General features: G+C 34.5%; 1 protein-coding gene across 1 annotated transcript in view; it reads left to right on the forward strand.

Moving 5' to 3' along the window:
* The window catches only part of CHM (CHM Rab escort protein), a 56758-nt gene that overhangs the window by 25307 nt on the left and 17164 nt on the right, over positions 1-14287 (forward strand). The window contains exons 8-9 of the mRNA XM_042825219.1: positions 996-1221; positions 14085-14162. Coding sequence (XP_042681153.1) covers positions 996-1221; positions 14085-14162 — 304 coding nt within the window. The remainder of the gene's footprint in view (positions 1-995; positions 1222-14084; positions 14163-14287) is intronic.

Consider the following 14287-nt stretch of genomic DNA (forward strand, 5'->3'; position numbering starts at 1 on the left):
GGGACTTCAGAACTTTAAAGTTGCTCCTCGTGAACTGATTACTTCCATTGCAAGTCGTGTGACTTTCTATAGGAAGAGTTCATTGTGGTTAAATTAAAAAAAAAAAAAAAAAAAAAAAAAAAGCAAACCAAAGAAACATTTGTGTCAATCAGTTACTTCCATGGCTGTATGTCAGGCAGTAAGTTGTGTTTGTAGGCTGAGTCTTAAGCAGGATAAGTGGCTTGATAATACTAGGCACAGCATTGCTGGTAGTTCTGCTTATTCCTGTGAATTTTCACATAATTGAAATGAGCTTAAGAACAAATCTGTGAATGGTATTGAAATATTTTCCTGAAAAAGTATGGGATTTTATTAAGGTAACTGATATTTTTAGAGGTGTATAAAGAAGAAATGCTTCCATTCACTATCTCCTAAAAGACTTGTATTTCTTTGGAGTGAAAGTGTCAGCAATAGTACTAATTTAAAGGGGAAGTTCCTCATCACTGACTTCTGCTTTTTTTTGTGCAAGTGAACTAAAAAAATTATTTGAATGGCCCTTCTCTGCTTATATTTACAATCTAATAACTAAATCAATCTGGATTCAACTGTATGAGCGTCTTTCAGGTGATCACAGTAATCTGCCACCCTCAGGCACTTCAAAACCAATGGATTTATGTGCCCAGTTTCTCACATTTCTCACAACTTAGAAATATATTTAGATGAAGATAGCATAATAAACAGAGGGAGCCATATTTAGATGTTGCTCTTTAAGGTGTTCGTCTTATGCAGTGGATTTGTGTTATTCTGAAATATTTTAGTAGAGTGTTATTTCTTTCTTCTGAGAGTTTTCTTTATGGAAGTTACATTATCCATTTTGTTCAATGTTTATTGAACTCATTTCCTTTTATAATTATCTTTGTGTATTTTAATATAGTTCAGCCTGAAGAAAAATGTTTCTGTGAGAAAGTACAGGCGTTGTGCTGTGCCCTTTACTTGAATTTACCTTTTTTTCTCAGACTACAAGAACAGTACATTTGCCCAGTTCTTAAAAACACGAAAGCTAACACCTAGCTTGCAGCACTTCATTCTTCATTCTATCGCAATGGTGTCGGAAAATGATTGCAACACTCTTGAAGGTCTTCAGGCAACAAGAAAGTTTCTTCAGTGCCTTGGCCGCTATGGCAACACACCATTTTTGTTTCCTCTGTATGGTCAAGGAGAGATTCCACAGTGTTTTTGCAGGTAGGCCTTAAGTTTTTTTTTTTTAACACACATCTTCAAAACAGGAAATACTTGGTAACCTTATGCTGATAGAAGTCATTCAATAGAAGACATCTCACTAACAATTTCATGTTGATTTTGTTGACTTTGAGTTTTCATTCGCTGTGGAAAGTCTCAAAAAAAAGTCACAAAGTGACAAGTCTCAAAAAAAAAAACAAACATATTTTAGTTACAGTAATAATAATTACAGGATAGTCAAGCACTCAGCTGATGAGATCAGGAAACTAGATTTTGAGGAGTATTTCATTGAGAGAAGCAGGAATGCTGTAAGTTATGCCATTTTAATACATGTATAAGATGAAAACTGTTCCTAAGTTGTAATGGGTGACGTTTGCAGTCAATGACTGCATTTAATAATAAGGGCTAGGAAGTGGAAAAGAGTTTATTTAAGTTACACTTGACTGTACCTTTTTAAAACTGACAGTTGAAACTTAATAGTGATGTCTGTCTGAGATGACGGTGCTTTTTGGTAGGTTGTGAAAATTTACCTTCCGTCTAACTGAAGTTACAAGGTGATGTATGTCATGAATTTGTGTTACTAACTAGCACTAGAAGTGCACCTAGAGTTTCTTTTGTCCTTCTGTCCTTTTATTCTTTTTGGTATTTAATAGTGAATGGGTTTGTTGGTTGGTTTGGTTGTTTTTTGTTTGTTTTTTTTTTTTTGGAAAGGAAGAAAGTACTATTATATATTCAGTTTATTAGTAAACAAAATATTATGCAGTTCTTTCACCCTTATATCACAGTTACACACATGGGACAACCAGTGTGATATCATATCCTTATTCTCTTGGCATAATTTTGTCTGTTTGCTTGACAAATGTCTTCATACAACTTCAGCAGCATATAAAGGAATCGTAAAGCCCTGTTACTGAGACACACCAGATGCAGTTTTACATCTTGCACAAGTGACACGTGTTCTCCGCTACTTGAGCCTCAGAAAGTAATGAAACCAAAGCTATATTGATGTCAAAATAAATCTGTATCCACTTTGGCCTTTTCAGTTGAACTGTGGGCGTGATGTGTGTTCTTTAGTGTGACTCTGGTCGTGTGCTCAGGATTGTAAATTTTGCAGAGGAGCTGTTGACTGGTGCTTTGGGTGACCATCAAGAATAGAAGTGACTGGTTGGTTTTAATTTTCACTGCTTTCCAACAATTCTCAGCTGTTTTTATTTTTGCTTACAAACAGCCCTTATATCTGCTGTACATGGGTTCTTAGTGTAGACAATCTAAAGTGATTTTGTACTATGTATTCAGATATCATTTGTTTAAATACCAGTGCAAAGTTTTACCTACTTAGTTGTTTGTTGGACAAATCCTGCTTCTTCTGTGTGTGCTACAATTATGAAATTTTGTTTTAGAGCTTGCTGTTGATTGTTAACATTCCTTTCTTGTCTGCACGATAGATTTTCTTCTCAGTAGCAGTACGTAAGCTACAGTTAAAAGACTGGCCTTGTCAGTTGGAGCTTCCGTATTAGTATGTAGGATGGGTGTAACTACATGTTGATAGAAATATTCTAGAAAAATTATTGTACTTCAGGGAGGGTGTCTAAAAAGTAGCTGATTGCAACAGCAACGGGTGTTACTTGGTCTTACTTGGCTGTGTGAAATTGTCCTCTAATGTTTTGGTATTCGTCTTTTTAAATTGCAATTAGTTCACCAGGCTATTAAGAATTGTTCTGTACTGTATTAAATGGAAATTTCATTTGGTAAATTTTTCCAATAACTTTTCATCTGCATGGGAGATTATATAATTAAGCACACAGAATTAGTGAGCAGGATTTTTAATGTATTTGTTCAAATTTCTGATAAGAATTCTGGACATAATCATGTTATAGAATCAGTGTTTATGGATGTTAGGGATGTTTTTCTGTCTTACCAGGATGTTGTGTTACCAGACACGAGTACATGACCAATAGATGAAAAGTCAAAAGGAGCCATTACAGAAGCACAAGTCTTATATTAGTCTCCTTAGACTTTCTTGGATATCAAATACCTGGAAAAAAAATTACTGAAGTTCAACTTAGATTTCTTACTATTTTTTTTTCTTGCAGACTTAAAAGCCCTTCGGCTTCATTTGGCTTAATAGTCAGCACAGGCAATTTTCTGATCTGCAGAGCAATATACTTCAAGAATTAGAAACAGTGGTGTCTAGAGGTTGTATGAGTTTTCTTATTGGAAAGCTCTTTGACAATCACAGGAAATCTTCAGCTAGGTTGAACTTCATAGCATTGTTTGCACCACTTCAGTTTGGTTTGGTTTTGCTGAATTGCAAGTCTTATCAATATGATAAGGAGAGTATGTGAATTGTTTCTCGTAAACCAAGAGATAATTGTGGCTTTAAAAGATTTGTATAAAGATTTTATAAGCCGTTTAGGTAAAAAATTAGGAAGTTTGGAATGGCTTTACAGCTTAGAAGGCAGGCACAGTAAATATATATTTTTAATTAATCCCAATTAATATATCTGGTCTGCCTGGGGTATTTTATCTTTTTAAAACTGAGAGGTATCGGAGGAATGCTATTCAAACTGTAAAGTAGTAATGCCACAACCTATACATCATATCCTGCAGTTTTTATCACCGGGTTATCAGAGTAAGGTGTCACCTGTTCTGTGATTTCTAACCGCTGTTCTATATTCTGTTTTAATGTAAACCTCTTAAGCGTTTCTTGCAGCCAGTTACACTGTGTGTTCTCATCAAGGCTACTGTTATAAATGGCATGCATGCATATTTATGTGAATGAGTCAAAGACATTTGTAAGTCACATCCCTGCATTCCAAATGAATTCTGCATAAACAGTACAACATTTCATAACTACTGATGACATTTGAGTGAGTAAAAGTGGTGTTAGTTCTTTATTGGTTTAAACAGGTATGGTTTAGGAGAGAAAATTCAACTTTTATATCACTGTAATGTACCTCCCAATATGTCGAGGTGCAGATGTGAGATTTCTGTCTCTATAAATTGAATCTGTGGTATAAGTAAGGTCATTGGAAGCCTCCTGCTATTCCAGGCTAACAAGAAGCAAAACTTTGCTAGCTTGAATACCAACTGCCCTTGGTTAAAACTTGTAAGTATGAAACCATTATCTTCCTTCTTTTCTGATGAGGTAGTATGCATTATGCTTGGTGAAAATAAATTAATGAAAAAATAACCTACAATTTGAGGAAGATCATACTGAACCTTTAGATTTGTTACAGTTAGCATAAGACGCCAAAACTTCACTGAAATATGTGCGAGGCAGGTGGAGGAATCGGCTTGTTTTGTGGTCTGCTGTGCTGACATGTTTGTTGCAATTCTGTAACAACTTTAATTTTCCTGAAAACATATCTCTGAAGAAAGATGACAACTGAGCATTGCTGTAAGCTCAAAGGCCTCAGTAATGCAGCATTTGTATTGCATGGGGTGATTGTGTTGTTTTTATATACTTCTAGAAATGACTTTCAGAAATGCCCCAAACATTTCCTAATGAAGGAGTAAATCTGAAAAAATGGTCAACTTCGGATTTTTCCTTTGTAGCTGAGAGACAAGTAAGATATTTAGGTTAAAAATAAATCAATCTAAAGTAACTGCCAGATACGAGGCTATTTATTTTGAGCTGTGACCTCGCTTCTGTGATTTTTTCCATGTGCTTGCTTTGTGAACAACTTGAATTCTGATCAAGTCTTTGAGTTTTTCTTCAACTTGTTTTCAGATTCTTTTTTTTCCTGGTCCGTGCAAACGTGAGCATCCAAATGGAAACTGGCCTTTCTAAGTAGTGGTGCATTTTTTTTTCCCCAGTTAAAATTTTGGAGAGAACTAGAGACTGTTCATACACCATCTGTTTGCATGTGAAAGATTTGGAGGGGTGATACACGCTGCTTTAATTTTCTTTTTTTGTTAATAGTCATCCAAGAAATGACAAATGTGGTCCTGGTAATAGGGGATCTTCTGCTGCTTTGCCATGGGAACTAATGATCCACTGACTTGTATGGGTAATCAATTAATGTCTTGCATTTCCTATAGAAAGGCTCTGAACTTCTACTTTTTAATTGTGTATTCATTTTGTGGGTAATATCACTTTTTTTTAAAATAGTTGTTAGAGATTCTAGCCTAAATTAGTCATTTTGTGTCAGAGCCAGTGACTGATAATTTTGTGATAAAGATTTGATGAAGATGGTTCTCCATTTTAATCCCTGAGTTTATGAGATGACTGAGTCCAGGCTAAGATACAATGGGTTATGCAATTGATTTGGGAAGTTCTTATATGTATTTCGAAAATGAATAATCAGTTTTTACCCTTACATTTGAGCCATTATCTGCTGCAAATATTGAAGCTTCTAGGGTTGCTTTAGGTATTTAGTATTTTCAATTATGTGCATGTTAAGATCTTCAGGAAGCTTTTGGTAATGTAAAATTAAAGCCGGATCTTAGGAAACCTGAATATAATATGCATTTAAAATTGATGTATTTAAAAATTCATAATAACATCTCTTTCATTTGAAGCTATAAATAAGTATCAAGTCTTTACATGTAAGCAATATGCATAACTTTTCTGTATTAAAAGATTTGCCTTATTATTAAATTTAAACAGTGTTGTTACTTCCTTTTGACAATTGCATGACAAATTTGACTCTTAGGAAGTCTGCAGTTCTGTGCTAGTAGGAAAGCATCTCAGCTGACTTTAAAAGCATAGGCTGTATCTGAGAGAGAAGTTATAATTTCAAAATAAATCATGTTCATATTTATATATCCATTATCACTTAAGATAATTCACTTCAGACCAGAAAATTTGCTTTAGAATTAGTGACCATTTGCCATCATTGCTTGGTCTTAATCAAAATGCCAACTAGTAAGAGAAGCTGCTGTGCTGCTTTCTTTGTAATTACTACATTTTTACTTGCAGTTCAGTGATATAATAAAACTCCTGATGCAGTTTGGCTTTTAAAGACAAACTTGATATATTTCTTTTCAGTTTGTTCATAGATGAATGCCAAATGGGCAAGTGTTTAGCATGACTTTGTAGGATCAGTTGTTTGTTTTTCCCCCTAAGGAGAAACTCTTTCTTGGGATAAACATCATGGAAGTGTGATAATCCATCAAGCTGAAACCTGTTCTCTAGTGATGGATGGATAGATTGGTAAAGTAACTCAATAATCTTCATTTTTTTCAGGTTATTCACAGATCAGTGAGCATTGTCGTTAATAAAGCTATGGAATGCTTTTGTGTCCTTGCCCACATTATTTCTCAGAATTTGACAGGAAAAGACTTTTAATTTGGGAATAACCTTTGTTGGGAAATGCATTCTAATGCATTGTATGAAACTTTTAAAATACATTGCAGTTCTTGAATTTATCTTTTTTTCTCAATGAGACATTTGAATTGTTTACAAATATGAGAGCTTTTCTTATACTTACTGTTTCACTTGCAACAAGTATAGTCATTTACAAAAGTTTGTACTTCCTAAGGGCCTTCAGCTAATATTAGGATATATCACGTGGAATGCTCTGAATCATAAGAATGTTGACAAAATGTATATGTTTTAGAGCCCCAGCTAGATGTGGAAAAAATTTCAGTGGTGAAATTGTATTATAGGAATTGGAACGTACTCTAATGCATTATTTTGGTATTATTTATCAGCCATCTCCTAATAAGCAAATTACTCTCTGATTATGTGGGTAAGCACAAAATGTCTTATGTTAAAGGATTCAGACATGTTGATGTATTACAGCATTATGAGCAGATCTATGGAAACAACCAGTGTGAGATGTAAATGCTAATGTAGTTTAGCAGAGTCCATTTTGATTGAAGTAGAAGGCAGAGAAGACTAGCCTCTGAAACATTACTAAATTAGTAATATAGTCTGTGAATTTCTTTGGTTAAGATTACTTGAATTTGGAAGGGTTTTTTTGGAAGCCAAGAGAACACAGATGCATTTTGTAGATGACCTAATGCTCAATGACTGGTTTCTGCAGTTGCTCTTTTTTGAGTCTGTGCCCTACAGTCTGAATCTCTCAGCTTCCTCTTTGAGGGCAGAACTGTTGTTTAATTGCAGATAAATGACGTTTTTTGAGGAATGGCTTCTTCTCTTCCAAGACATATAGAGCTTACAGCCAAACAGGTCTTGTACTTTCACCTTCCATAGAAGTTTGTGGTTAATTGCTGTCACAAAAGTAGAGAAACCACTGAACAATTTTGTGGGTTTTTTTCTTGTCCTGCCTTGCGGTAATGTCTTACAATTTACACATGCCTTTGAGCTTAATTAGTAGGATACCTCCTAATTACACAGTTGAATATATTGTCTGGTGGATCTTTACCTTACTGACTTAAAAATCATCTGTTTGAGTATAACATCCAAGAGAATGCTTATTAATTTGTACTTACTTTTAATTAGTGTTAATTGCAGTGTCTTGAAAAAATCTTTATATAATTCTCCCATTTACTAAGCCTTAAATTTTTTTTCTTAAGTTCTGGTAATTAACAGCTATATGGTGATACAAGTACATCTGTGATATGGCTAAAGTGTGTTATACTTTATTTTGGAGCTTTACATAAAACTCAGTCAAGAGCATGCAACTTAATTGTAAGTTAATTTTGTAGTAACTTTACCTCTGAAGCCTGTTCTGAAATACTTTTGCAAAACAAGATGCACAAGTATCGATTAAATTCATCGAATGTATTATTTTGAGTAAAAATGTCATTATTTTAAGGAAGAACATTGGAATGTTGTGGTTTTTGACCTTTCAAAATCTTGAGCCACTTTATGGCTCTGTAACTACTTGTATTAGACCTGGTCCCATTCTTTTACCAAACTTTCTGATGGTTTTCTTAATTGGATTTGTTAACTAGGATGACTGTAAATTCATTAGGACATTTTTAAAACGCTGAACAGAGTCCCCAGGAAAAAGAGTAGTTAACGCTGTCTTCATTTGCTTGCTCTAGAATTTGTTGTCATTTATTATCATTAACTAAAAATGGCAGAACAGTTCTAGGTGGCAGTATTAAGTATTTCTTTGGTGCTGGTTTTTACTTTTTTTTTCCTTCTCCAAAGTGATTGCTGCACTTAATGAAATTTGTCTTTCATATGGGATCTGTTTCGGAAAAATTAGTTCTTTTAACAGTAGCTGCTGTAGTTAATTCATTTGTCTGTGTTCTACTTCTTAGTGTTTTTAAAACATAAAGCAATATTGAAGGAAATGCTTAGGTCCTAGAGACCTTTTAGAAACAGAATTTAACATAAAAATGGGCACACTGGTTGGTCTGTGTGGAGGAAAAAAATAAATTGAAAGAGAACTGCATTACTTCAGGCCTTGGCATGTTTTTCTTTGATCTTGCTCCAAAACTTTCTGTGTTGGTCATATAGTATTCATCTATTAGAAAATGGTTGTTCCAGAAAGCTGTACAGTTGTCAAGAAAAATATTTCCTCATTAATCCCTCCACGCAGTTTAGAAAATGGAAGACAAAATATATGCCAGAGGTAAAAACTTTTTCATATGAGTGAAACTATATTTCGTGGTATAGTTTTCCACCTCTTTTATGTAGTTTCAAGTTAAGGGTGGTCTGCAAGTTCAGGGTGTTTATAATATCTCAGTGTTGGAAATAAAGATGTCAGATGGAGAGATGTTCTATTTTTGTTCAATTAATATCTCAGAGCATTACATCAAAGTGGTAAACTCCTCATGTTGCAACAGATGCAGCAACCCTGAAGCCTATTTTTCTCTCGTGTTACATTAGTGTTTAATTAAAGAAAACAACTAGTTGGAGTCAGTTACTTTCTGTGAAATGTAATGAAGATTTATTTTGTAAGTGACCTTCACTGTATTAGCTGAAGCAGTAATCAGAAAAATTAATAGAATAATCCAATTATATACAAACTCATAAATCATCACAAATGTGTTGTCAAAAATCAAAAAGCTTTTAATATGTACGTTTGCTTCACAGCTGTATTAACAATTACACCTACTGGTTCTTACCTTGATGGGAACTGAAATGGCATTTAAAGGCTGCATATGAGGGAGGGCTACCAGACCAAAATTTTTCAGAACTGTTAATTTAGTTGTGATAAGATTTGATGTCCCTGGGGCAAAGTTGAAGTAGAGTACAGTGTTCTTGTTATCCTTCAGCAAAACTTAAAATATTGTTGTAGGCAGTAGTTAATTAGAGTAATATCAGTTTAAATGCCTGTCATTCAGGGTTAATGGTATCAAAGAGTTCCCTTGTGCTTGGAGTCACATCTTCTTGAATAGCCTATTGTATGATAGTAACATTAGCGCAGTGATTTCACTTTTGCCATAGATTATTGGGTCGACAGTTAATATTTCAGTTTCTATATTTAAATAATTTTGGCAAGTTCTTACTAAATATGAAGTTTTCCAGGCAGGGCTGTTTTAATAGGTATTTTGGCTCTGCATGGTTGTTTAATACAATACAATGAAAATTCATTCCTATTTTCGTTTAAAAAGAAACACTTTCTGCTGGCCTACTGTGAAAACAGGTCATGCCCTCCTCAGCTGGATAGCAGACTATTCTTGAAAATAAGTAATTTGCGTTTTTGTGCAGCCAAGCAGCAAAGTTCTTTCAAAGCATGTTAGTAAAATGAAGTGTGTTTGTTTATATTAAAAACAAAACAAACAGCCACCAATCTTTACTGTAGTTGAAGTGAAAGGAAATGTATAGTTTCTACAGTTTTTAACTAGATAATCTTAGTTCTTGTTAGGAAACACTACAGACTTTTTGTTATACCGTATGAAATAAATTTATTAGAGGTTTTTTTTTGTTGTTTTTTTTGTTTTTTTTTTTAAATCCTGATACCTGTTTTATCAGCTTAGAAGTCACTCTTTGCAGCAGCATGGACAGTGAGCCAGTGTCTCAAGGCCCTGTAATAATTCTTCAGCGGTTGTTATTTTGTATTGTGTTCAACAACATCCATACAACCATGAGCAGGATTCAACGTGATGAATTTTGCTTGGACAGAAGTGGTGCTTCTAGGGTATTGGATCTTGTGATTTGACAAAAAGCAAGTAAGAAATATTGTTTGCATTTCCATAAACCATTTGTTGGAGTACAATTCGTAAGAGATGTGGGCTGTTGACACACTTCAGCCATTGTCTATGCTGCATTATTCATACTGGTTAAAAGGTATTGTGGTTTTAACTGTCCTTGAACTATCTAGCATGGCTTTCCAGTGCCAATACATTTTCTGTTTTTGGAAGTCAAGTTTACAACATCAAGCTTTTCTTTTCTTCCAAGTTTACCGTCCATGAAAGTTACATATGTGATATTACTGACTTGGATTTGTTCTTATGCAAGGTGTCAGGGTGAAAAGGCAATGAATGTTCTTCAGTACTGCAGAATATCTTTAGTATGTAATAAAGTATTTCTTTCAAGGCATCATAATATCAGTGTGAGGTTCACAGTCTCTTCTGCATCCCTGTTTTTTTGCAGTGGCTCATTGCATGGTCACTGAATTGATGAAGAAATGTGGATGAGTTACAGCTTTTATCTTTAATTTCTATGGAGACTACTATCTCCTGACAGACTGTTTTCTGTGAGCTGCTCTTGCAAACAAACAGTGCATACAGCGGTATGATAGGGAAGACAGAAAACAGTTTTGCAGAAATAGACTTTCTTGTACTTGTCAGTTGGTATCTTTCATTAAATAAAGTAAGGCACATTTTTAACAGAGGAGAATAAATGTCATTTTCACTTGGAAATATATTCACATTAAAATGTGCTTTTGGTTTCACACCTGTGGAATAATTGAACTTCATCAGGAAATTAGAACAAGCATTGGTTGAACAATTAGTGTTAGTTCTGCATACTTACTGTAAAGTTTCAGTAATACTTGTAAGTTGTAAGTTCAGTAATACTTGTAAGTAGTTGGAATTCAGCAGTAGGTCTGAAAATTGGTTACGAAACTGAGAATTCAGAAAATCCTTTTCCTAAGAATGGATGAATTAGATTTCTTTTTAATTATTTTTTACTCCATATTAATTAAAACAAACAAACAAAAAACCAAACAAAAAATCCTACTGTTCCTGTTTTTAAATAATATATGATTTATTGGGATTCACTGAAGACTTGTAACTTAAAAAGCCACAAGTTGTAAGCCATGAAGTTCCCACGCTCACCCTGGAAGTCGAGGAGAACTACATTCCAGCAAGCTACCTTGCCTTTCTTAGATTAATTGTGCGCTGCAGCTGGGCTGATGCTTGGCTAATGCCATACAAGTATTAGAAATGTGTTAACACTAATCTTTTTAATTGCAGTGTAAACTCTATTAAAGAAAAAATAGGATTGCACATTTCTTTATTTTAAATGCAACACCTACACTGACTCTGTTAATGAGATAAAAACTAGAAATGACATCCATTATGCCCTCCTACTTTCAGCTCTGTCCATTCATCTGTGAGCTGAAAACTAAATAGCTAGGTCACACTAGAATTTAGTGGAATAAAAGGGATGTTAACTGGAAAACTTAGACTGTCCTTCTCAGATATGGTAAAATGTGACAAGTTTGTAGCATGTTCAGTATTTTAACAGATTTTTATGTTTTCTTTATTCTGAATAGCAGGTATCACAAAAAGGCATGGGTTTATTTAACTTGTAGGAAGAAGGAAGGCTTGATAACATTTGACAGTTACCTCAGCAGTTCTCTCTGAGAAGAGGATACACAGTTTATGCCAATATGAAGATTGTGTTCTTTCTTTTCTGCATTCATGAGATCAGTGTTAGCTGATTGAAGTGAATGATCCATAGGAGAAAACAGAATAACAAAGATTCCCAAGATATGTCAGACGGAACAGGATGAACTTGAAGTTTTAAGGGATCAGGGACATCTCGCCCATCTTCCTTCTTCACGTATTTCCACACTGGCTGGAAAATTTAAAAAGAGAGATTGTTATTCTTTCAACATAATAGGAAAAATATTTCATCAGTGATTGTACTGTTGTACCTTTTGCTACACTGAGAACTTCATCCTGTCTGTTTCATATTATTCTTACAGTAAAAATATCCTGAAAATAGTGCACTGTTAAGAAAAAAATAAGGACTGAATTGTTGTCCATGCTTTTTTGGTGGCATTTTCAAGAATGTTATCTTTCTTTAAGATTTTTTAAGGACCTAGGGTTAAAGCTTTTTAGGAGTAGTGACATTGCAGCTATTTGAATGTTAATGTGGTCCAGTTAAAACTTTGGGCATCTCTTAACAGAAATTAAGCTTTTTTGTTTGTTTGTTTGTTTGTTGTTTTGTTTTTTTGTTTTGTTTTTTTTTGTTTTTTGTTTTTTTTTTTTTGTAGTTGTTAGTTATCTTGTGTCTCATCATATCATCTGAAAACTAATCACCAGAGGTTTAGCCTGGAAGATCCAGGAAGTTAGGATGGGGAGATAAACCCGAGATTATGTTTGTCACCAGACCAACTGAACTTCTACTGTGCTGCTTCGTGGGGGAACAGTTTTGAATCTTGTGCATAGGACAGATTCACATGGAGAAGAGCTTTGGTGAGGAGTAGTGTGACATCCAGGCTAATGATGAAATCTTGCAGTGGGCTCTCTTCACGTGAAGGCCCAGATTTCATTCAGGTGCTGTCATATTAGTTCTTTGGATATGGAACAAAGAAGATGGCTCACTGACCTTTCTAAAATAAGGAAATCTGGGTATGATTTGCTTTAGCAGATTAGTCTCTGGTCCTAGTTATAAGTAGTCTGCAGTGAAACGGGTTGGAGAATAGAAGACACGGGTCTTAGAGCAGCATGTTTCTAAGCAGGAATGCATGCAAGGTGTAGTTGCAGGTTACCTCTTAGAATGAGCCATGTTACAAATGCTGTGGTAAAACGTGCCTGTTGAGGACTGAGTTTGAGTTGTTGACCCCTACTGCAGCAGTGTCATTCTACTGAATACGTCCCACTGCATCAGTACTATCTGACCAGATAATTACAGAATCTCTTACAAAAAGCTATATCCTGTAACAGTTGGTATCAACACATTCAAAAGTAACTTCCTAACACTTTAAATGAAATAAATTATTATATTTAACTGTCAGTCTCCTTACAGTATAAAAACAGATGAGTTGTAGTTCTGGCTTACTGTTTAGATAGTGTAATTTACTTTCTCTTCTGTGATTGGGATCTGTTCCTAAGTAGAAAACTGTTCAACAGCTTAGTTACTGTAACATTTTAAAAACTGACTTGTGAATCTGGTTCCATTTTCTGATTAGAACTTTTTTTTTTCTTGTTATTCTGTACATAGCAGCTAGATATTAACATTTGCAGAACTTACGGATTGACTGTTTGTAAGAGGATACTCTAAGATTTTAAGTACCCTTTTCTGTTATCCTCAAAATTTAAGCTACTCATAGCCAGTGAAGTGCCTACACTGCTTAGTGTCATGTATGAACTGAAAAGTAATCCCCACAGATTCATAAGAATAAACGAATAATTTTTGAATCACACTTAAAATTCAGATAGGAATTTGGTTTGGTTACTGTGTGTTCTTCTCATTCTATACCATCTGCAGTGTAACATGGTCAGTAGTTACTCTGTTTGTCTGCAGTAAATAGGCACTTTTCCTATTTTTTGAGGATTGAGGATGATAATAGAGAATGAGTTCTTAAGCTAGTGTAACAATTTAGGAGACTGTGATAAATGCAGTTTAAAAAAAAAGGTGAACAAACGTTTTGCAAAACTACATGGCAGTATGCTTTTTTTTTGATAAAGTTTTGATCGTCTGATTCAGAAATGGACTTGTCATTAAGAATGTTGTACTGTGACAGTGTGCACAGTACTTTGCCTTGCTCACATGGCTTATGGTTAGTTGTGATGGGAATAACCTGTATTTTGTATGTTTCTAGGATGTGTGCTGTATTTGGTGGTATCTATTGTCTTCGCCATTCTGTGCAGTGCCTTGTAGTGGACAAAGAATCAGGACGGTAAGGATAATATAAGTAACCTTCTGTTTATATACAAAATACAGATGAAAAATGTGTTAGGTCAATTTAAAAAAAAAAAAAAAAGGATTTTTCAAAGATCCTCCTTGATATTAATAACACATCAA

The sequence above is a fragment of the Centrocercus urophasianus genome, unplaced genomic scaffold, assembly GCF_019232065.1.
Source record: "Centrocercus urophasianus isolate 14NV4802_14NV808 unplaced genomic scaffold, USGS_Curo_1.0 seq_24, whole genome shotgun sequence".
NCBI lineage: Eukaryota > Metazoa > Chordata > Aves > Galliformes > Phasianidae > Centrocercus > Centrocercus urophasianus.